Source organism: Octodon degus, unplaced genomic scaffold (assembly GCF_000260255.1).
Source record: "Octodon degus isolate 3935 unplaced genomic scaffold, OctDeg1.0 scaffold00019, whole genome shotgun sequence".
In the NCBI taxonomy this organism is placed as follows: Eukaryota; Metazoa; Chordata; class Mammalia; order Rodentia; family Octodontidae; genus Octodon; species Octodon degus.
The window spans coordinates 17,255,230-17,279,137 of NW_004524595.1; the positions used below are offsets into that span (position 1 = coordinate 17,255,230).

At 40.3% G+C, this 23,908-nt stretch overlaps 1 protein-coding gene across 4 annotated transcripts in view; it reads left to right on the forward strand.

Annotated features, from left to right (window-relative positions):
* Dcun1d4 (defective in cullin neddylation 1 domain containing 4) overlaps positions 1–6,610 on the forward strand; it is a 105,926-nt gene extending 99,316 nt beyond the window's left edge. For all 4 annotated transcript variants that reach the window (XM_004627499.2, XM_023711045.1, XM_023711047.1 and 1 more), the window contains 3 exons: positions 815–919; positions 3,223–3,325; positions 3,429–6,610. In XM_004627499.2, coding sequence (XP_004627556.1) covers positions 815–919; positions 3,223–3,325; positions 3,429–3,484 — 264 coding nt within the window. In that variant the 3' untranslated portion in view covers positions 3,485–6,610. The remainder of the gene's footprint in view (positions 1–814; positions 920–3,222; positions 3,326–3,428) is intronic.
* The last annotated feature ends 17,298 nt before the right edge of the window (positions 6,611–23,908 follow it).

Here is a 23,908-nt window from a genome sequence, read left to right on the forward strand (position 1 = left end):
CTATCCATTTCCACAGAAATCAACTAGTTATAGATTTAGAAGGGGAACTTCACAAAAAAAGAATGAGAAATTAGGATTTTTGATTACAGATGTAGGTGCAGTGTAGTTAATCTACATTTATATGTTACCTCTCTTCTGGTTTCCTTATAAGATGTCTTTCTCCTGGTTACTGGTCAGGGATGTTCTAGGAGAGTCACATCTAAGAGATCCAAGGTAAGAATCATGTATATTGGTTACCCTACTTTGCCCAGAACAAGTGAATGACTCCATCCGCTGATAGGGAGAGAATCTTTGGAACCCAACATTTAGTATGAGCCAACTATAATTGCAGTATATTTAGATATAAGAACAATATTTACCCTATGAAGTAAAAATGGAAAAAAAAAAAAAAAACAAACAAATGCTATTTAATAAGGAAACCTAATTCCTAAACTCCTTTGAGTTAAATTATGGGCGTTAGGATAATCAATTACAATTTTGATAATTATTATAAATGACAAGAATGTTACCGAGTTACAGATTTTTGTTAAACTATTAAATGATTTAGGTACTGTGACTGCATAATTGATTTTCATTAGGGTAATCACTCAGTTAACATGACTCTTCCTTACATCTGTGCGACACTGAAATGATCAAGCCTTCCACTATGTTTGACTGTCTCCTTCCCTCTGCCTTAGTCTCCCTTCAGGATTTTTATGGTGTATGATAAATGAGCTGTTGCCTACTTTCTTGGTGAAATGAAATACAAATTTGAATTATAGGAATTTATATTTTGGAGGCCTCTGGCTTATCCTTGTTTTTGTTTGTTAAACAGGAAAAGGACCAGCGCAGCCTAGACATAAACACTGCAAAGTGCATGTTGGGACTGTTACTAGGAAAAATCTGGCCCCTTTTTCCAGTTTTTCACCAATTCTTAGAGGTACCAAATGTTATTTTATGAAATGTATGTTTGTTTGCTTAGAACTACCAAACAATACTGTATTTAACCATTTTATATAAGTTTTGTTTGTTATACTTTTGTACTCAAAGGAACTCAGACAGCACAATAGGTGTCAGTCAACTGCTTGTTTTCTTGGAGTGAATCAGCGTGCATGCTACCGTGTGTGTGTCATCCCACATTACAGTGCATTGGAAGCAGCTGCAGCTCTACCTCTCCACTCTTGGCCCCATATAAAAGCCTCACTGCTGTTTAGATTTCCTATTCTTTGTAACAATAGAAAAAACAAGGTTCACTTTCTTTATGACTTTAGATGAACCTCTAGTTTTATTAAGCAGTTTAAAGAACAGCCATCTGCCTTCTTAAGTCAAATTAGTTTGTAATCTGTTCTTATCTCCAAGTAACTTGGGGAATTTAGAGTAATGTAAATACTATATTAGGCAAACTGACCAATAGCTTCTTTGGTTTTTATTTTCTTCAGGTCCATGTTAGAAACAACCCAGATCTTTATTCTGTCAGTTTTGTATTACATATTGATCAAAAATTTTGAGCTGCTGGTTATAAGGGGTTAGTTTTATGGACATGCCCCACTGTAGGACCTGTACCTGACATGTATTTACTGCCTTCGATTATCATGTATGGCATCCTCCTTGCCCTTCTGCCTCAAGCATTTTGTAAAACACCCATTGCTTGCAGAAACAAGGATGTTGGGTCTTTGAGAAAATCTTAGGCCTTACCCCTCAGATTTCCCTCTTGAAATAATCTTTTTGAAAACTTATTTTATATAATAGTTCAGAAAAACTTAACTATTACAATTTTTAGAGGGCTGTTATTCAAAACTGCTTTGAATATTATCACTAGAACTCCCCAGGAAAGTTACAAAAGCTAGTTTTAATGGAAATGTTTGTTTGTATAATGGTCCATTGTATAGATGGTCTGTTCTAGCTTCTCTGACATCCCCTGAGATAAGCTAGCACTGTTGGGACAGGGAGAGAAGTTCTTGCTCTCTGAGGATTGGGAAGGGCTGAGCCTGAACGTGAAGGCCTTCTGCAGAGCAGCCTGGCTGTGAGGAAATGTGACCGCACAACTCTGAGTGTCATCAGCTGTGTCCAGACCATTTTTGCTTTTAGCTGCCTAGAAAGTTAAACTTGAAGAGTACAATTTGTTCTATTAGTTTACATTTAAAAAAAAAAATAGAGTAATACTTTTAGCTCTTCCATTGTTTGCAGTGTCAAAACCATTGGCCTAACTCTCTTTGCTTTTTGTGTATTGTTATTGTTTACCATGTTCAAGTTCATGTGACAGGGATTTAAAATGGTTCTAGATTTTATTTTTAAATATTCATATAGGGCATTTTAAAATGTAACATATCATCTGAGGAATAGAGAAACTATTTCATGGCTATCCTTAGTTTCGTTCATGATCCCATTCAGATTTTTTTTTTTGTTTTTTTTTTTTTGTTTTGTTTTTGTTTTTTCTTGCGGAACTGGGGATTGAACTCAGACCCTTGTGCTTGCCAGGGAAGCACTTATCCTACTGAGCCATCTCCCCAGCCCCTGAGTTTGTTTTTTTTTTTTGCAGAACCAGGGATTGAACTCAGGCCCTTGCGCTTGCCAGGCAAGCACTTATTCTACTGAGCTATCTCCCCGGCCCCCCCATTCAGATTTTGAGTTGTTAAAACAAGTCATCTTCTTCACTAGCGAGAGCACCTAGCTCTGAGGCCACTGGTAGCACTTACATTGGTTCTCGTAGAGCAGTGGTGGCGAACTACGGCACCTGTGCGGCAGTGGGCTGTTTGTGTCATTGAAAGCCCTAGGCAGTTGGCCCGCACTGTCTTGGTGACCCACTGCTGTGCGTGCTTCCAACCAGTAGCTCAGCTGTGAGCAGCGCTGATCACGTCAAGGCTACTGACGGGAGCTGCTCTTTAGTTAGTACTTAGTTTGTGCCAAGGACGTAAGTGCATGTTCCCTCCTCATCCTTGCAGCATTGTTAGGAAATGGGTAATGTCCCCACTGTATGTAAACGGGCTGCAGCAGTTTCACTTCTGGGAGTCGTTCTTACGTCTCTCTGTGTATACCATCTTAGATTAGACCCCAATAACATTTGTCATGAAAAGTATCATCTGGAATTCTGCTCTTGCTCTCCCTCACCATCCTGCTACAGTGGTGCTGAAATGTAGAGTTAATCGCTAAATTAATTTTATTTAAAGTTAGTTCGTACAGGAAGCCATCCCATTTGTTTATTTTAAAAGTGTCAGTAATTCGTATTCCTTTCCCCTCTACTAGCAATCAAAATATAAAGTGATTAACAAAGACCAGTGGTGCAATGTGCTTGAATTCAGCAGAACCATTAATCTTGACCTCAGTAACTACGATGAAGATGGAGCGTGTAAGTACGGGGTGGCAGCCGCTCCTCTTTCCCGCCCCATCCTTGCGCATGCGCGTGCTCCTTGGAAAAAGCCTGAGAGCAGCCTTGTGTTTTCTCTCTCCAGGGCCGGTCTTGTTGGATGAGTTTGTGGAGTGGTATAAGGACAAACAGATGTCCTAGGACTGTATGCCTGGCAGCGAGAGAGTCACTGTTACCAGTTACGTCACCCATTAGCCATAAATTGCTGTTTGTATCAAAGCGCATGCTGCTTTTCTTGCACTGTCTCCCTTTCACAGGGATGTTTTGGTGTTTGCTGTTGAATGGGCCAGCTCTGCTTGCTGTGTAGCATTGTTCTCTTGGAAGGCTGCTTTCCAGTTTGTATTTACACTACAGATTGGTGAATTTGCCAATGTCCTCACTGTGATTATGTGTATATTGCTGTTTAAATTTTGTATATGTGTATAAAAAGCTTCACCTAGAGATTATTTCTGCAAAAATGTATTGTAAAAATAATTTTGTGGCATATTTCTAGTCCCTTTTTTCAAATGAACCAGTTATATTTTATTTGGTCTCAAATGTAGCATTTCAGAAAACAAGACAAAACAACTGTTACTGTGAGCAAATGTTGCCAGAACTAACCTAGTTTAAGAGGCCAATTTCTGCAAGAGGTGGGAGAAGTGATAACTTTTCAATGGCTCATGCCAAATATCATTTGTTTTGCTTGATAATATTAGCATTCTAAAATGATGAAAATTATAATTATTGACCATGTAACACCACAACTGATTTTCACCATGCAAGAGACAGTTTTCTGGTTTTTTAATGTTAAAACTATAGTAGCTTAAATATAGGTACAAATGAACAATTGAAATCGCACCGTTTTAAAATTTTCAGGTTTAAATTCTCATAAACCTTCTGTACTGCTTCCCCTTCTCCCTCTTGGATTCCCCGTCCAGTGTTTGGTCTGTGATGCTCTGTGTGCCACTCTAAAGTTTATCTTGCCGCCTCCACGAAAACATGCTGGCTTCCTGGCAATTTATAAATGCGGCGCAATTTTAGTTGTGGCTTGAATCTTTTAGTTAGATTTTACATTGTCTAATTTTCTAGTGTTTTGGAAAAGAAACTGCTAGTGAGAGGTGTTTTGTTTTGTTTTCCTTGTTTATTTCATGCTAGGCTTTTCCTGGCAACATGTTCATTGCAGGCAGTGGACACGAAACCACCAGCATCGAGCTAATTCTTCTCACACTCCAGGACCTTTCCTGGAGGGGCCACTTGTCATTACCTGAATCATTTGTACAGAGAGTGATAGTTGTTATTTATGCGTATGAGGAAACAAGGATGGTATGTTTAGATTTGTATTTGTCTTTTTTTTTTCCTGCCTTGAGAAAATGTATGGAGTACATGTTTTCACCCCACCTATCTGGTGCTATTGAATGACTAACCTGGTCCTTGAAGTTTTGTAAACACACAAAGGTCTAGCGATTTAACCAAGTGTAGAGCTAAGGTGCATTTGAGCAAGTAATTGCTGTGGTTGTGGGCAGTACCCATGCTTGAGCATGTAATTGGATTATTGGCCAAAAAGTTTTCAGATTAAATGTGAATCTTTAGATGATGTTAAATGAGTAAAGCACACAGACAATGCTACTCTTGACCATTTTTTTTTTTACAGTTTCTTTGCAAATGGTGTTCTGATTTTCATATTTTTTCCCCTAACTGAACCACCAAAGACAGAAATTTTGTGTATATAGTGTGTGTGCATATACAAAATCATGATACAGTAGAATACAGCTATTTCCTTTTTCTTCTGAACAATATGGTTTGGTTTGCTGTGAAATAGACCAGAAATTTTAAAAACAATAGTGATTAAGCATACTTAGCCATTCCTTGCTTTTAGTCTCACTTTTAACCGTAAGAGTTTATATCAGTATACATAAGTTAATATCTGGAGAGGAAAGGAAATGTCAGTAGTATTCAACAGCTATTAAGACTGCCTCATTGAAAGGCAGTCCAGTTCGTGTTTGTTGTTACAGTGGGGCTTGGCCATTGGCAGGTTTGAATCTGTGAAGAGCTGAACTATTTTCATATGTAGCCTAGTGAAATGTTTAAATATCACACTTTAAAGGCAACAGGTCTTAAACTTAACCTCTGTTTTACTGCAAGCAGATAGAAATCATGGGTGAAATTCTTTTGAATTTTATGCTAGAATCTGGAGAATTTTTTCAACACTAAGCACAGTTAATCCTTAATAAGGGGATAGTAACAAGGAGGAGATGGTACATTTCATCCACAGTGAACATTTTGATAAAAGAAAACGCAAGTAAAGACAATTTTATGTTTGCTATATGATATGAAAACAAGTATTCCAGTGGGATAATATGAATATTTAGAAAACAGTCTCTAAACTACATTGGAAAATAAGCCTCTGTGCCTGCTGTTTGCAGAGTGCTTACCCTTGCTTTTCTTCATTTTGCATATTTTTAAGGGAGAGTCATAAGACACTTTTTTTCCTAAAAATTTGCGTGAGTTACACAATACCAAACAATTCGTCAAACACTTACTTGTAGGCTAATGTCTAATAAACTAGGGTGCCTTCATCTGGTTTTTCTTTAGTACGCAAGTCTCCTACATCCTTTCTGTCTTGCCTTGTGTTTTGAAGTCCATTTTGCAATGCTCTCTTGGTAGGGAATACAACTTTTCAGGTCAGAAATTTCAGTGTTTGATTTGTGTTTACCCACTGTCACATTACATGCCCCTTTTTGAAGCATGAACTTTGGATTAAGTTTTTATAAACTAACTAAACAGACCTCTAGATTCTGGATGAGCAACAGATTTCTGTTGCCTTTTGGTCCCCAGTCTGACAGTGCTTTTGAAGTTTATACAGAAGGCTTTAAAAGTTACTTTGTGCCCTCAGTTTTTATTCTTACAACTGCTAAGATACCTCTGTAAGCCTTATCCTTTATTCTTTCATAAGTTGTATAATAAATGTATAGAACTCATTGACCAACAAAATTGTTGGGTATCTGTAAATGAGACCAAAATGTGGGTTGCTTTTTTTTTTTTTTTTTCATAAAATAATTTCTATTTGGGGGTTACTGTTAAATGAACAGCAGCTAACCTATAACTGTGAATGCTTCGTGTCGTCAGTATTTGCATTACAGTCATAACAGTGTGCAAGTCCTGTGACTCCCAGCTTAACTAAAATACTGTCATGCCACCGAACTTGAGTATAGCATACTGGTTTTAGGTTTTAATGGAATTGGTGTAAAATGATATCCCATAAATAAAAAGTATTTGTGTTTGATTTCAAAGCTGGTTTCTGAATTCTCTTTTGTTTTTCTTCAAAAACTAAGGTAGTTTTAAACTTTTGGGTTTTCCTCTTTCTGTTTTTCTGGTACTGAAAAATTGGAAAGCTACAGGAAAAGAAAGCAAAACTAATACAGTGAACAACTAACTATATATCTGTCACTAGGATTTTAACATTTTACATTTCCTGCCACACGCTGAGTGGGGAAGAGAGATTGATTCTCTGAAAATAAATATTTTTCTCTGAATTATTACTTGTAAATTATACCATTGCATATCATATCTGACTTTGAGAGTAAGACATTTTCCTGTAACTAATGCAGTGATCACACTCAAAAAATTTTACTTTGATATAATTTAATATATAGAGTATAGATTTGAAGTCTCCCCATTTATACCAATAATGGTCTTGATTACTTACTGTTTTATTCTATATGTAGGAATAAGCATTGTATTTAGTTGTCAGGCTTCTTTAATCTTTAGTTCAGATCACTTCCAAAACAGTTTTAAATGTCTTCGTTAAAGTATAAACATTCAGCCAAATAATGATTTTTTAAAAACATGCTACCATGTGTTATGTATTTCTAAACATTAAGCTAATAACTAAGCTGTGAGTCAGCAGCCAAGCAGAAATGGCTTTTTACTCTCCACAACACTACCACCCACTCCATCAGTCTGGTGTCTTACACTAGACACCAACGTATCTTACACTAGAAGGGAAGCTTCCTGAGAGCAGGACAAAGAACTTTCAGTACCTAAAAGAAGTTAGAAAGAACTGGATGTAAAGGTGAAAAAAACTTAGTAGGAACTTCATGATTGTTAATTACTTGAACTCAAGATAGAAGAGTTACAAAACAAGATTATTACTAAAAAAGCAGACTCTCCAGCCAAAAGCTGAGAATCAAGCCAAGCAAATCTTCATTCTTCCAGACACCCAGAAGGAGGATGATGAGTGAAAATAGTGAAAAAGCTAATCCCAAACAGACGGAAAGGAATGAGGAGAGGTGACCAGCATTAGGATGGGCCCTTCTCCATCAGGAGTGTGGCCCACAGCAGGACAGCGTGACTTACATTATTGAATAAAAAAGAGGAACCCAAGATACACTCTACTGGACAGTTTTAGTAGTCTATGTGGGTATTAGCAGGAAGTTGAAAGATTTCCTGGAACGTAATTGGAACAAGACAAATGGGTGGGGCGGTGAATCACAAATGTCTGCTTCAGGCAAGGCCTGCCTGCCTACAGCCCTCATGAAGGAGAAATGTTACAGGAAGGGCACTGTTGAGGAGGGACATCTGTAGGTCCTTCAACACAACAGGACGAAATGAAAGTGGAAAGCATGTGTACAAAAGAAAACAAAACCACCTGCATACACCTGCATCAAGGCAGGATGTACTTAAGTGATGGCTGCGACCTGCGTCACACCAAACTCGGAGTAGCTTTCAAATCCGTATGTTGAGTGACTTTCACACACAAGGTTAGACAATAGTTTTTATGATTTAAAAAAAAAATTATCTTTGTAATTTTTTTTGCATCTCTCCCCCCCAAAAAGAAAACCTGTCATATGTAACAGATCATGCCCTCTAGCCTTGTCCACTTATCAAAGCTGGTGAAACAAAATCCTTATAGAGCATGTATGCTACTTTTGTGATATTTTCAGCAGAAAAACATTTGCCTTTCACTTGTCTGAATTTGTTCCTAACATTTGCTTCCATTGCCTTAACAAAATAAAAGTATTCCACTTATAGAAGTACTTGCTTAGAAATGATAGTGATTAAGCGGGCTATGCTGAGAATGGGAAACTGAAAAAAACCAGAGTTGACAATGGCAAATAAATGAAATTTCTCAAAAACATTTAAAATGTCAAGTCTTCTGATTTCAGTTCTTTGTTCAGTACTTTGAAATTCCTTTAAGTCACTTGGAAGAAAATGGACTGCAAAAGACTGTAAGAAAATAAACTCGAAGCATGATTTTTTTTTTCTTTTGACATTTTCTAAGAGTGACATCTCAGAATTGCCTCAGTTTGAATGTCTAAAATTATAAACTGGTGTTCTCTAGAAATCTCAGGATAAATGTGTGAAGATGAAGACAAGTGTGACGACTTAGCACTGGACGGAATTGCTCGAAAGTTTGTGCCCAACTTTTGGGAGCATAAGCTAATTACCTCCACATTTCCCTTGACTCCTCCTGGTTATTAATTTCTGCCTGGTTAACTTGGTGGTTTCTTTGTACTCCGTCTTGAGGATAGAGGTTGGGTGGGGTGTAGTTAGTTCTATCATAAGTCATCCTGGAATCATTGGATGAAATTGCATTCTGTTTGTCTTAAAGTACTCTTAAGGCTTTTATTTTAAAAAGTCCTTATCCCTCCCACATCAGGCTGTTCAAGTTCTCAGTATTTCATTATATCAACAAAGTTTAGTTGTGTGCCTGTCAAAATTCGTGTATGATATTGGTAAATTGCTAAAAGTATACACACGGTCTGGGAGATAGAAAATCAGTAGACTGAAGAATGAACCTGTAAAGTCTGGTCTTAAGTCCGTTGACATCAGCCGTTTACAGGTGATAGACTGGAAAGACACTGACTCAGAGCCGAGTTCTGGGGCATAGGGAATTACAAAGCTGAGACAGTATTGAGAGTAGAGCTCTCCTTAGTGGGCCTGTGCCCTCTAAAGGCTCTTGTGTGAGATTTGTGCTCCAGCACTCAGTGTCAACAAGCTGTGATGAGTTTAGGGATTTAGTTGAAGCCAGTTGGTGGCTTAGAGACATTATGTAGCTCCTTTTAGGTGGGAAGGTGGTCAGCCAGGCAAAGGGCTTTATACACTGATCTCGTGCACTCACTTAGGTGAAATGTATGGAGGAACATGATGTTTAGACAGTATGATATGTATGTATTTTATATAGGGAGGAGTGTGTGTGTCTGTGTATTATATGTATGCATTTGTGTTTGAGGCCAGGCTTGGGGGTTGTACCCCCAACCTGTGAAATCTGATGCTGTCTCCAGATACAGCCAGGACTGAATCAGATGAGAAGATACCCGGATGGTGTCCACTGCTGCAGACTTGCCGGCTTCCTGGTGGGGAAGAAAAATCCACACATCAGTGGATAAATTGATTTGAGGTTTGTTTTTCCAATAGAGAGTTTAACTTCCTTAAAGTTAGTTTAGCTGGGAAATTAGCAAGCTGAAAGTTAAACCCAGGTTTGTCTATGCCCCAGAAGTTTTGGTGGGGTGGCCCCAAAGTATCCAGAAGTCTGGTAGGCGCTAAGAAGGTTGAGGTGCATGAGCACTGAGGGCTGCTTGGCTCTTTCAGGGCTTTCCTGATGCAGCGCACCCCTTCCTTCCCAAGTCCTGGATCCACTGATTTGTTTCCTGGCCTTTTCTCTTTAAACCTTTGCCAGAATGCCATACAGTGGAATCCTGCTATGTGTAGCCTTTTATTTTTATTCCATCTACTCCTGTACTTTTGAAATTTAGCCGTGCAACCTTGGTTGGTACCTTTTTATTGCTGGGCAGGTATTTTGTTTGGGTATGGTATGAACATCTGGATTGTTTCAATTTCTGGGTCATTATAAATGAAGCTTCTGTGAATACAGGTAGATCTTTTTATGAATAAATGTGTTTCTTTTGAGTATTTTGGAGGTTAGTGGAACTTTGGGGTCATATGGTTAAGTGTCTATTTAACTTTAAAAGAAATTGCCAAAGCCAGGGCTGGGGAGATGGCTCAGTAGAATAAGCACTTCCCCAGCAAGAGCAAGGGCCTGAGTTCAATCCCCCCCAAAAAAAGAAATTGCCAAAGCCGTGTCCATGTAACACCTACTGCAGCATATGAGGCTATAGTTGCTCCTATACCCTCATCAGTATTTTGCATCGTCAGTCTTTTAAAACTGTAGTTTAAAAGATGTGAGCCATTCCAGTGGGTATGTATTGCATGCTTCCAGTGGCTTCCCAATTTATATGTAATATATAGTGGCACATTAATTAATCCAGGACTATGAATGCATAATTTCAGCCAGTTCATCCCTCTAGAGAATAACAAGTATTTTTTGCACGTTAAGTGACTAAGTAGGATAACCTCTAACATGCTTTGCAAGGTCTATTTCCTTTTTATCCTGGCTTGAAGTTACATACAATCTGTTGCTTTAGAGCAGGGCTGGCTATTAGAACTTTCACCAATGTAAGCAGCCCACTGCAGCATGCATGCGTAAACTGACCACCACTGCTGCAGCATTATCAGTTGAGCATAGCGCTCGTTTGTGGATGATTCTTCCTTGTTCCACTATGAACAGACCTACAACTTGATGACTGGAGGTTGCCCATATAAACTTCAATGTAAATAAGACTTTAACATTCAAGTATTTGGTCATGAGAATGAAATTAATTTCTAAACCATCTCTTTTATTCCTTGAGAACCAGTGTGTGTGTGTGTGTGTGTGTGTTTGGAATACAGATCTACCAGTGGGCTGTTAGGTTTTGGATCATTTCTTTTTCTTTTATCCAAGGGGAGATTCAAGTTTGAGAGACTTTTAATTCTATTCCAGTTCACAAAGTGCATTTCCTCAGTCATTTGAGTCATACAAATATCCCATTAGACAAGTTTTTAAAATTTCTTCATGTAACAATGGAAACAAAAAGCATATGGGTCAAAGAGTTTCTGTGACTTATTAAAGACTGGAACCTGCATCTTGGAACTAAACCCCAGACACTTTCTCCCACCCACTCTGCACTGTGTAATTAAGTTGCTCTCCTCTGGGTTTAGTGCTGAAAGCCACAGACCAAAACTATGTTGAGGGGCAAATGAGGACAGCTGGACCCAGCTCCGACAACCCTGAAGCTGTGTGTGGCACAATTAGACCCCATCCCGCAAAGCCTGGGAGAGCCCTGTGGCTTCCAGGGAGGGAATGCTACACAAAGGAGCCAAAGAAACATTAAGTGCTCCCTAGCATGGTCCAGCCAGAGCCTTTTGAAGGCAGCTTAGAAACCCTGGTAGCCTGGCACTCAGCCAGGCGAAAGGAACCCCGGAGGGACGTACTCCAAGCACACAGGCATTGAATACTGATATGCCAGGTATGGTGTTAGGGACTGAGGGTGGAAGCTGGTCCCTACCCTTAGGCTCAGACTCAAGGAAACCTGTGAATGATTGTATCGTGTTAAACTGAAAAGACATTAAAGGGTTCTATGGGGACAAGGTGAGTAGATTAGTAAATTGTCTTAGAGGACAACCAATGTGTGTGCACACACGTGTGTAGGCCTACATTACAGTACAGTGTCCTCAACTGACCAAATGTTAATCACAGAAACACCCTCACAGACACACGCAGACTGATGTTTGTTCAAATGGCTCTATACTCTGACCTGTCAAGCTGACACTTAAAATTAATCACCATAAGTCAGCCTCTTAGGCACTAATACATATCTTAAACCATAGTTTAAAACTCCAAAGGTCATGATCCCATCCACCATGAGACATACATACTGCATACAACCAAAACATCAACTCCTTCAGAAGAGGAAGTATTTGAATATTTATTCTTGATGTCTTACAATGTTTTATGAGTCCTACGATATAATACATTTTATATTAAAGGTAGAGGGGGAAAAAGGTAGAGGAATAACAAAGATATATATGAAGAGAGTTATAGACTATATGACCTCCCCAAAATTTGTATGTTGAAATTCTAACCCACACTGTGATGGTATTGGGAGGTAGGTAGGGTCTGCATACATAAAATTAGTGCCTTTATTTTATAAAAAGGTGGGGAGTGGGGACATAGTTCTTGACCTTTTCCTGTTATGGGAATACAAAGAAGTCAGTAGTTTGTGGTCTGGAAGAGAACTCATCAGAATGAGACCATGCTAACACCCTGATCTTGGATTTCTAGCTTCCAGACTGTGAAAAATAAAAGTTTTTTATAAGCTGTCAGTCTATGGTATTTTGTTATTGCAGCCTTAATTAAAACTGGTGCATGTACACACACACACACACACACACACACACACACACACACACACACAATAAAATAGGGAACAACTGCTCATGATGGTTTGTCATCTGATCATAGCTAGTATTTATGACCACCTTTTGCTACCTATTCGTGTCCCCTCCTTTCCCCTCCTCTTCAGTCACCCTAGCCTACACTTGTATATTCAGCATGTGCCTGGGGAGTCTAACACAGCTGGGCTGTTTTCCAGCTCGGTGGAATCATTGTTCTGACTCCTGGTGGAAATTTCCTCCTTTGGGTGCTAAGATCTCTAGGCTAGCAAAACACAGAAAGGTTACGGTAGCAGGAGGCAGAAGCTTTGGCAGTGAGTCACTCCTGGGATTAAGTGAGTAGTGTCACTCCCCTCTGGCTTTCAGAAAAATAGTGCCATATAGGAGTGCTGAGTCAGTGTAGAAAAAGGCCTGTGGAGAACCTTGCCCCAGTTGTGCAAGGTACAGCCATCTTTTTAAGTTTCCAAAAGCCATTGCACCATCCTGCTGAGCCAGCTACCGCAAGGTGGCAAGGATCCTGGTATGACCAGTGAACCCGTGAGCCTGATGAGCCCACTGCTGCACATCTCTTCTGTGAATTCCTTGATCAGAAGCAGTGCTGAAAGGACTAACGTAACGAATGTGGCATTCTGTAAATTTACAGATCATAGTTTTGATAGAAGTGTGCAAGGAAGGCAAATGCCTATCAGTAAATGCCCCAATAAAGACAAAACAATGTCACATACATGATGGAAATAGTTCAGAGTAATAAATCTAACATCAGGTGGCCAGCTGATCACCCCAGGGGATGTTTTGATATTGGAGCCTCCATGTTAGTCTTTGCTGCTGACAAATTGGACACAGCAATGTCTGGTCTTGGTTGCCGAGCCCGTGCATAGCATCTGTCTCCACTTCCATGGCCACTTTGTTTATAAACCAAATTGGCAGTGACAAGTGTGGCTTCAGAAGGAGGCTCACTGGTGCCCATAGAACAGGCCTTCTGCTAAGGTCACCCTTTGGTGAGCATTCCCATAGGATATAAGTAATTTGCCCATTCATAAAAGTTTGAACAGTTCTCTTCCCTATACTATCTTACAACATTTTACCATCATGTTCCATCTTTCTGATCAGCCATGGAACATAGCCCATGAATCCGTATTTAATCACAAAACTGGTCATTCCTTCTTCCCAGCAAAATGAACATTCAGGTGCACTCCTTGAAGTTCTGCCTGTTAGGAGAGCTTCCTTTCCCTGTCCTTTATGGATGTCCCAGAAAGGTGTTACAATGCTACAGCTGTCATCTTTCAAATGGCAACAGCACGTAGGACCATCTATAAACCAGGACTGATTCCCTTCCTCTGTTACCTGATAGTAGGAGACTTCCCATAAGCTATACGTGCAGTCCAGAAGAGAGTGTGGTCTACCAGGAGCCAGACCCATGAGCATTTGGGCCATGCTTTCACTGTAACTTACGCTTCATGGATGGTATGCTCAAGCATGATCTCTGGTGTGTTCTGTTTCTTCTGGATGAGAAAGTGCTACTATGCGTGATCAGCTTCATGACTCATTCACAACTCTGAGTTCATGATGGGCAGCTCAGGTCTCGGTAACTTGGTGGCCCATGGTTAAGCATTCTGTGTCTACCAAGGCCCAACATTTGGCCAAAAGTGATTCTTAAAGGAGGCAGTTATCTGCAGAAGAGGGCAAGGCCTTGTTCCCAAATCCTGAAGTCCTGTCGGGGGCTCTAAATAGCATCTCTGTCTTCCACTGAATTCCATCTCACTGGCTACAGTTCCCATAGTAAGGGCTGACATTCACACATCATTGGATGGGCTGGATCATATGGTCTGTCTCAGTTACTATTCTTTTGTAGCTGGGACAAATACCCAACACTCAAAATGAGGGAAGGAAAAGTTTATTCAGCTCAGTTACTGGAGGTTTCAGTCAATACTTGGCTGGCCCTAAGGCAGAGTGGCACAAGGCAGAGAGCATCAATTCATGGCTGCAAAGAGCAAAAGGAGTCAAGGGAGGAGTAGCAGCAACAATGGCAACAGAACAGAAGTCTTGTCTCTCTGTCTTCCTTATGTCTTCCAGGCTATCTGCCCCAGCCTGGGGTAGGTACTCACACCCATTATCCCAGTGGATCATGAGTTAATTTCAAACTCTAGTAGAAGTCTCAGCCCCATAACTGCATGAGGCTTTGGGAGGACAACTAGACACAAACCATAACATGGTCCTTGTAGCAGAGCATCTTGCACGTCAGTCTGGACCTGTTCGGAGCCCTCTTATGTTCTTGCTCCATCACCACCATGCTAAACTAATGTTTTTTTGGCCAGCGAGATAACTCGGCAGTCTAAAGCACCTTTTTAGGCAAGCTTAGGCAACTGCAGGGACTATGTTTCAATCCTTAGCACCACGTGCTGTGCTGACCCCACACCCGGGGCAGGCTGAGCTGGCCACAAAAATAAATATATTAAAAAAAAAAAAAAATGTAAGTAATGAGCTAACAGTTTTTCAGTCACTTAAGAAATAGACTAGGAAGGGGCTGGGAAGATGGCTCAGTGGAATAAGCTCCTCCTGGGCAAGCGCAAGGGCCTGAGTTCAATCCCCGGTTCCGCAAAAAAAAGAAAGAAAGAAAGAAAGAAAAGAAAAAAGAAAGAAATAGACTAGGAAAAAAAAAGAGAAAGAAATAGACTAGTTACACATCCAAATGAAGAATATCCTACTTTTTTTTGCATATAAGAGGCACAAAATGCAGCAATTTATCCACCACCTTAGAAAATAATATCTCTTGGGCTGGAGAGATGGCTCAGTGGTCTAAAGCACCTACTTGAAACAAGTTTGGCAAAGCACAGGGACCTCGGTTCGATCCCCCAGCACCACATGCCAGCCAGCCCCGCCCCCTGGTGGGCTGAGCTGGCCACACACACACACAATAAATAAATGTAATAAATAAAAATAAATAAATATTAAAAAAAAATCTTCTGTTGAAGATACAAAACTTTAAAAAAAAAAAAAAAAGAAAATAATATCTCACCAAGCCCCACACTACTAGAGCCCTAGAACTTTCACTAAGGAAGAAGCCCTTGAGGGCTGGCCAAATAGGTCAGCGGATTAAAGTGCTGGCAAGCAGGGGCCGGGGTTTGATCCCCTGGCCTGCTGTGCCACCCCCACCTCCTGGGGGGGCGCTGAGATGGCAGTTGAGATTGGGTGTGGTGGCGTGCGCCTGTAATCCCAGCTCTTGGGAGGCTGAAAACAGGAGGATCACTACGAGTCCGATCTACACAGTAAGACCCTATACGCCCTGTACACCCTGTCCTAAAAAAAAAAAAAAAAAACGCTCTTGAAACCTGTTGGGTTTGTTTCCTATTTTCTGGCATGCAAATGTCTTACTACTAAGTTTAGAGTAGTTGCAAATTTTTATGCACTAGGTCTAATCAACACAATATCAGCGATGTCCATTACATCCAATGATGACTGTTGCCCTTACGTCCATGAAGGTGCACGTGCCTACCTTCATCTGTTGGTGAAGTTCCACCACGTGACTTCTGCCACCCTAAGATTCCATTAATCCCAGTGTATTTATGTTTTCCAACTCAGTGGCTGCAATCCCCATAGTAAGGGCTGAAACACAGAAAGAGCAATCACAGGGCTTGTTAAGGATCCTGGAGCTCCCCTCCCAAATTTATTTCTCACAGTACTAGTGACAGAAATTTCTTCTGCATCTTCCCAGTGTAGATATGTAGATGTTCAATGACAAATCTCTAATATTCCAGTCTTCCCAGGCATTTGAACCCATTCCTTTACATTAAGCCAAAGCAGACGGTTGTTGGGGTTCAATTGTGGGCTTTGTTTTGGTCTGTGTTTTAGCCAAACTGAACAAACTAAATTAGCCAAACTGAACAAACTAAGTCCCTTTCTGACTCCCAGAGCTACAGCATTAGGAACAGAAGTTCTGCTTAGTGAGGCTGCTTCAAATTCAGCCTGATCTAACGTTATTTCCCATCTTCCCAGAAAGGTGCTACACCCTTAATCTTCCACACCCATAATCTTTATTCTCACACATGTTCTCTGAATTTCTATCTGTGCAAATTAGAAAAGTCAAGTAATGCCTAAAGAGTGCAGCTCATGTCCTCTTGGTATTTTGTATCTTCTTTTCATAAGATTTTGCTGGGGTTGCTGTGACTCATCCACATGGCTGACACTGATAAAGGATGTATAATCTGAGGTACAGGATCTCAGGATAAATCCTGAGGGGATTTGACTGACCTTATCAGATCCAAAAGCTACAACTTTTGTAGCATAGGTCTTGCTTTACCTTGGTCTTAACCAGCCAGCAGAAAAGTATAAAAACGAAGTATAAGAAGTAAAGCCACGGTGGTATGTTGAGCTGTAGGGGACTCAGGTCAACAATTTCTGACATTGCCAGTCAAGCGGAAGACCCAATACTGTTATGGACTACTGAACTCTTTTAGAATATTTTGCTGAGTTTACACCTATAATATTCAAATGACGGAACTAAACAAAGGTGATACAAATGAATGTCCATTTTGTATCTATGTATTCAAAATGGTTAGGATAGATATATAGTTACATTCTCTTAATGAATAGAGGGATTTGTTCTAATAGTGTTTGTAAATAGGATATCATGTCTGCATCTTGTACAGCAAATAACTACTAGGAAGAGAGTATGCAATGTGTTAATTATTGGAACTGTCCTACCAATTTGATTTGAAACTGTCTCATTTCTATTTGTTTCTCAATAAAATTATGGGGAAAAATAAAAAGAAAGAGAAAGACAGAAAAAAAGAAAGACAGAAAGAAGAAAGGAAGGAAGGAAGTTACAAGAGAGTCTGGAAATATAGCTTAGCAGCACAAGTGCCTCCCTGGCAAGTGCAAGGTCCTGAATTTGATTCCTGGTACAAAGAAAAGAAAAGAAACTTATGAAAGAGGACTACCAGAACTGCTTCAGAAAGTGGCAAGAATGATGGGATAATTATGTTTGATGTAACTGGAGGTATGTTGTGGAGGATAAATGACAATGTGTTTTTTATTGTAATAAACTTTGAAATTAAAAAGAAAAAAAAAAGAAAAAAAAAAGATTTTGCTGGGATGTGAGTTTAGGATAGGTCTAGAAGCAAAGTAAGGCTGCATCCTGAGACTTACATTGTTTTATACGGCAGCTACCTCAATGGAAGCCATTCCAGCTTCCTTAGGCCTAGGAGCGGTACTCCCCTCAGTGGGGCATAACAAGCAGCAGAGACTCATCAGAACTTATGGACTTGGGCTGGCCAGATAGCTCGGGACTAAAGCACCTGCTTAGGCAGGTGCAGGGACCAGGTTCAATACCCCGCATGCAGTGCCAGCCCCACCCCTGAGGTGTGCTGAGATGGCAATCGAGACTGAGCGTGGTGGTGCATGCCTGTAATCCCAGCGCTTGGGAGGCTAAAAACAGGAAGACCACTACGAGTCTGATCTGTGTAGTGAGACCCTGTAGACCCTGTACTAAATACATTTTTAAAAAAGTACTTAGGGACTTCATGCCCTCAGTTTCATCGGGGTCTTCTCACATCCTTCCATCCAGGGTCCCATTCTTTCTCACTCTCTTTAGAATGGGAATTCAACTTGCATTCTCTTTAGCCAGTTGCAGGAGATGCAGCATATTGTTTCAGCCATTTCAGCCTGTCACTATAGGAGACAGAGGCTTTCAGAACCTACAAAGAAGCCTTCAGGTCATTTATATTGTACTTGAACTGAAAAAATTAAGTCCCTGAGCTTTTCTGTCATCGCTTTGTTGAGCAACATTAGCCAACTTTGTATTCATCAGCTTTCAAAATCTGTTGGAATGTATCATGTACACAGTCACCCAGCTCCTTGTTTTTTGTAAGCAGTTATGAGTACCCCATGCCAATATTTTGTACATCTTTACTGCCACATCACACATAAACTATCAGCGCATTATTTACTACTAGAAATTGAGTCATTAGCATCTCTAAAGCTGAACACATTAGAGAGGCAATTCTCGGAAGCTCACGACTGATTTAGAAAACTCATCCTTAATGGATTCTTTCCTCTACTAACCACTCATTAAGATAACATGAGATTTGTTATAAATCATTGGCTCAGGTGGTTAGGAAGGAAGCCCCACAATCTGCTGTCTGCAAATGAGACCAAGAGAGCCAGTGGTGTAGTTCACAGGCTCAGCAGCTAGTCTAAGTCCAAAAGCTTGACAGTCAGCAGTGCCAAAGGCAGGGGAAGATTGATCTCCTGCTCAAATTATCAGCAGAGCGAATAAATCCTCCCTCGCACCACCTTTTTCAAACATTGAGTGATACCCTTCCTCAATGGAGAAAGAAACCTACTTTATTTAACCCATACATTCAAATGCTAATGTTTTTTAGAATCACTCTCACGTGGTATCTAGGAATGTTTATGAGCTGCCTTGGCATCCCATCCCTCAGTTAAGCAAATATGTTTTGTGGTAGAGGACCCCACCCTTTTGATCTCATTTAACCTCAATTACCTCCCTAATTATCTAACACAGTCGTGCCCCGTATGGGATTTTGAGTGGACATATTCAGGTTGTGATGGAGAAAGGAGAGAGGGAGAATGTTGGAAGGCCGCCTGAGAACGAGAAAAGATAATGTAGGATTAAATCTCATAGACCTTCAAGAGGAAAATGAGGTATATACTTGTGACAGGAGGAGTTTATAGTCTGGCAAGCGTAAGATCCTGAGTTTGATTTCTGATACCCTCCTCCCTCCCAAAAGAATTTATAGAACCTGAGCATTAGATCCAGGTGACAAGGCTGATGGTCCCTAACTACACGCATAAGTTGGCATTAAATACAGCCTGCTATGGGCTTTGAACTCTGATGATCTCACGGGTTTCATCTCTGTACAGACTGCTGAGGACACTCAACATAGTCACGCCCTCTGAGAGAAAAAGGGAGTCCCAGGGAGCTGTGTTCACTGGCTTGAACGGACATGAGTCCTTGATGGCTTGCATATGCTTTGAGTTGGTTACCAGGTGAAGGGATGGTAAACAAGGAGAGAGTTTTCATAGCTCAAGTGAGCCCACATTCCCACTAGTCTTCCAACACAGACCAACCCTTTTATGGAATGGTGAGTAGGGAGAAGAATGATCTCTTGTGTAAGGAGCAGGCAAAGGCTGAGGCAAGCCCAAGAAACTCCCTAAGTGACCCAGTATAACCCAGCCTGTGGCTTGCCATAGCTGTTGAGCTGCTGGCCCAGTGGAATGTGGGATATTCCGGAGCACTAGGGAGGGTCACCTGGTGGATGAGAGAGGAAAAGTGGGGAAAAGGTCATGCTGCATCTCCGGACTCCCACACTAGAAGTACAGGACCGCTCCTTAGCAATTTAGAATAATCAGAAGGTGAAAGTCTTCCTGGGGTGTAGTAAGCCCTGGCAGGGAGTGGGATGCATAATGATTACTTTCACAAAGAGGACTCACTCGCCTAGTGCTGTGACCTGTAGTGAGTGTTCTTGGGGACAGGAAGCCAAGAGGCTAACCAGGTAGCCAACTTCTGTGGAGAGCATCTAGATGTAGAACTGGTGGCAAGCAGGAGGAAACTGAAAAATGAATCCGGTGGCTTTAGCCCAGCATTAGCAGAGACATGGCAATATATTTAAGAAATACAGAACAAAGAAGTTTACCTCCCCTGTAACTGTCCAACACTGGCTTCTACAACCCAGGCTTTAAGGGCTGGAGGAGTCCACTGACCCAAGTAGTTTTAGCATCAGCTGCATCAGAAGATGGGAGCCTATTCCTCATGGCATTAGTAGAGTGGATGGATAAAAACATGCTCCAAGGACTCCCTCGAAGGCCAGATGGCAGTTGGATGAGCCCTGTCACTTTCTCAGAGGCTCACCTGATTGGAAAGAAATCTCAAAGAACACTTTGCATAAAAACCAGGGAGTCCAGAATTCCAGCTAGGTTCCAGGTTATTGTGCTTTTGGTATGACCTGTAGTGAGTGCTCTTGGGGAACAGGGAGCCAAGAGGCTAACCAGGTAACCAACTTCTGTGTTCCAGGTTATTGTGCTTTTGGTAGGTCAGCCAGAATGCATCATGAGTTGGGCATAAAACATGACAGCACAAGGGATGAGAGTCTCTTTTATCATGTAAGAACTACATCTCATCAGGAGGCTGAGCCAGGAGGATCTTTTTCAGTCTGAGAACAATCTAGGCTACACAGTGAGCTCAAGGCCAGCCTGAACTGCATAGCAAGACCCTGTCTCAAAAAAGACAAAAACCCCAAAAAGAGCCACACCACAATGGTGGATAAGATCCACTCAAAGCTTCTCAGCTTTCCCCAGCTACGCCATTAGCTTAACTCTTGTCATTATCCACATCCCAGAAAGAGTGGAAGAATTGACTGCCCTCTGCAAAGCTAAAAGCAATGGTGGTGTGCTTATTGGCTCTGTGTGTGTGTGTGTGTGAGAGAGAGAGAGAGAGAGAGAGAGAGAGAGAGAGAGAGAGAGAGAGACTAGACAGCCCCTCCTCAGATTCATGAGTTTTTTTCCGGGTGAGTTTGCGATCTTTTCTTATGGCAGGAGCAGATAACATACCACATTGGCCTGTGTTTTCAGAAAGCTCTTGAGAGAATAAACCATCAGGCATAAGAATTAATGCAGAAGTTACCTCTAAGACTCTCCACAATTTGGAAGGACCCAAAGTCCTGGGAAGTAGGACCAACTTTCAATCTAAAAATGATGACCTTCTTTGGATGTATGTGGGTGACATGAGGTTTGGCTTTCAAAAGTGGCTAAGCAGTGGACAACTTCCTGCTATGAATAAGTGGAAATTATAAGCAAAATATTTTTTTTAAAGTCTGAAACAAGTGAAAAGCTACTAAGGAATTAAAAATTTGTGGCAGACATCTGGAAGAAGAAATAAGCCAAGAAAGATGAACCCAATAATCAAGGTCATTTTTTCTCTTTTAGGCATTTGTCAGTTCTGAAAGTGAAAGCAGACATCCAGGAAACTCAAAAGGCCCTTGGAAAGTGTTACTGGAATAAAGTGACAAGAAAGAGAATTGTCCAGAGAAAGTAAGATTTTTTTTTTTTTTTCCCAAGAAAAAAGCCCAACAACTCAAACTGGCTGCTCAGTGCTAATCAGATTTTACTTCTGACTTACTTACAAACCAGGGGAAGTGATAATCTATCCCACATCTTCAGGATATTATAGATCTTGTGCCCACCTATTTCCACCTGCCTAACTGTACCTTTGTTCAAATTCCTGAGAATTGTGCAAGAACTAGACTATGGTTAGGATCCTAAAAAAGACTCAAGGAGCCTAAGTGTAAGGATGAGTTAAAAATAACTCACAAAACCAAAACTCGCTTCTAAATTAGTTCAGTCCCCGATGGGATTCAGATAGTCATCCCTAGCCTAGCTGCTTGCCAGCACCAGAAATAAACCCTGGAAAAAATATGTCACCCATCAGTGAGACATAAGTAAAATTCTCCTTTACTCATAAAAACTTCAAATTTAAAACAAGATATAATTTATCTTCAGTAAAGCTGACAGATAAAGTAACACAAAATCTAGTGACACTGACATAAATTTTCCTACACTGTACTCAGTATGATTGTCCTTGGTGCCTGCTGAAACTTCCTGGCTTGACCTTTCTATCTGTTCGCACATGTAACCTCACACTATCCCAGGCATGGATGACCTACCCAGGAGGGACACACCTGTCCGAAGGGAAGCCAGTACATATGATGCTCCCTGACTTACGATGGTTTCAGTTAGGACTACTTGACATTACATTAGGGCAGAAGGAATAGGCGTTCAGTAGAAACCACATTCAAGGTTTTGAATTTTGATCTTTTCCTTGGTGAGCAGCACGTCGTGGTACAGTATTCTTGCAGTGCTGGGCAACAGCAGTGAGCTGCAGCTCCTAGTCAGCCAGGTAAACATACTCAACACCATCATGCTGGTGAACTGTGGTGTCCGCAGTTTAGGTGTACTAAATGCAATTTTTAAGGACTATATTTTCAATTTATGGTTAGTTGAGTGTGTGTGTGTGTGTGTGTGTATATATATATATATATATATATATATATGTTTAGCTGAAACTTTCATAATTCTCAGGAATTTGAACAAAGGTATAGTTAAGCAGGTGGTAATAGGTAGGCACAAGATCTATAATGTCCTGAAGATGTGGGATAGATTATCACTTCACGTGGTTTGTATGTAAGTCAGAAGTAAAATCTGATTAGTGTGGAGCAGCCGGTTTGAGTCATTGCAGTTTCCTGAAAGATTTTTTTTCTTTTTTTTGGTCTTCAGGATTATAAACTTTATTTTCTTTTTTTATTTTAATTTTTTAATATATTGCAAATTGAAAATAAATTATTTACAAACATAAATGAATATAACAATAAAAATTGTCCAAAATAAAAATGAAGAAAGAATTTATAGATCAGTCATAATAGTTCACTGTGTCAAAACCAAGAAACTTATATTCATATAACTAGAATTCTCAAAGTAGAAAGTAGGCAATAAATATTTAAAGATTTAAAATTTCTGAATTTAGTTCCTGAAAGATTGATGGGGCATCAAGTTCCTTGTCCAGAGCCATTTTCCCAGGAATATCTTTGAAATAAACCATTTATTAAAATAGTATCATCTAGAAAAAAAATAGTATCATCCAGAAATTTACATTATATGGTATCTATATTTTCTTGTACAAAATGTTCCAGTCAATGAAAAATAACTAGACCTATGAAAAGGAAAAGAACTAAATATATGTAAGAGGAGGAAAATCCCACAAACCCCGCTGGCTCCACCCCCAGGCGTGCTGAGCCGGACACTGAGACCCAGCTGTTGGCACACGCCTGTAATCTCAGCTCTGAGGAGGCTGAAAACAAGAGGATCACTATGAGTCCAAGCTGCTTAGTGACACTCAGTACCAAATACATAAAAAATAAATAAATAAAAGGAAGAAAATCAATAGAAAAAAGACCAATAGGGTATTCAAATATTAGGATTCTTCTGAATGGAATTCAAATTACTATTAATATATAAAAGAATTTATAGATGAAAGAATTTCAAGGGTGAATGAAGAACAGTTGTAAAAAATTAAATGAAAATTCTAAAGTTGAAAAAGCAACAGATAAAATTAAAAAATATAACCAGTGAACTGGATTTGATAGAAGATCAGACATAATATACAGTTAGTGATTAGTGGCCACATGTGGTGGCTCCCACCTGTAATCCCAGCGCTCAGAAGCCTGCATCAGGAAGGTTGTCATGAGCTGTAGCCCAGCCAGTCTGGGCTACACAGTGAGTTCAAGGATGGCCTGGACTATAAAA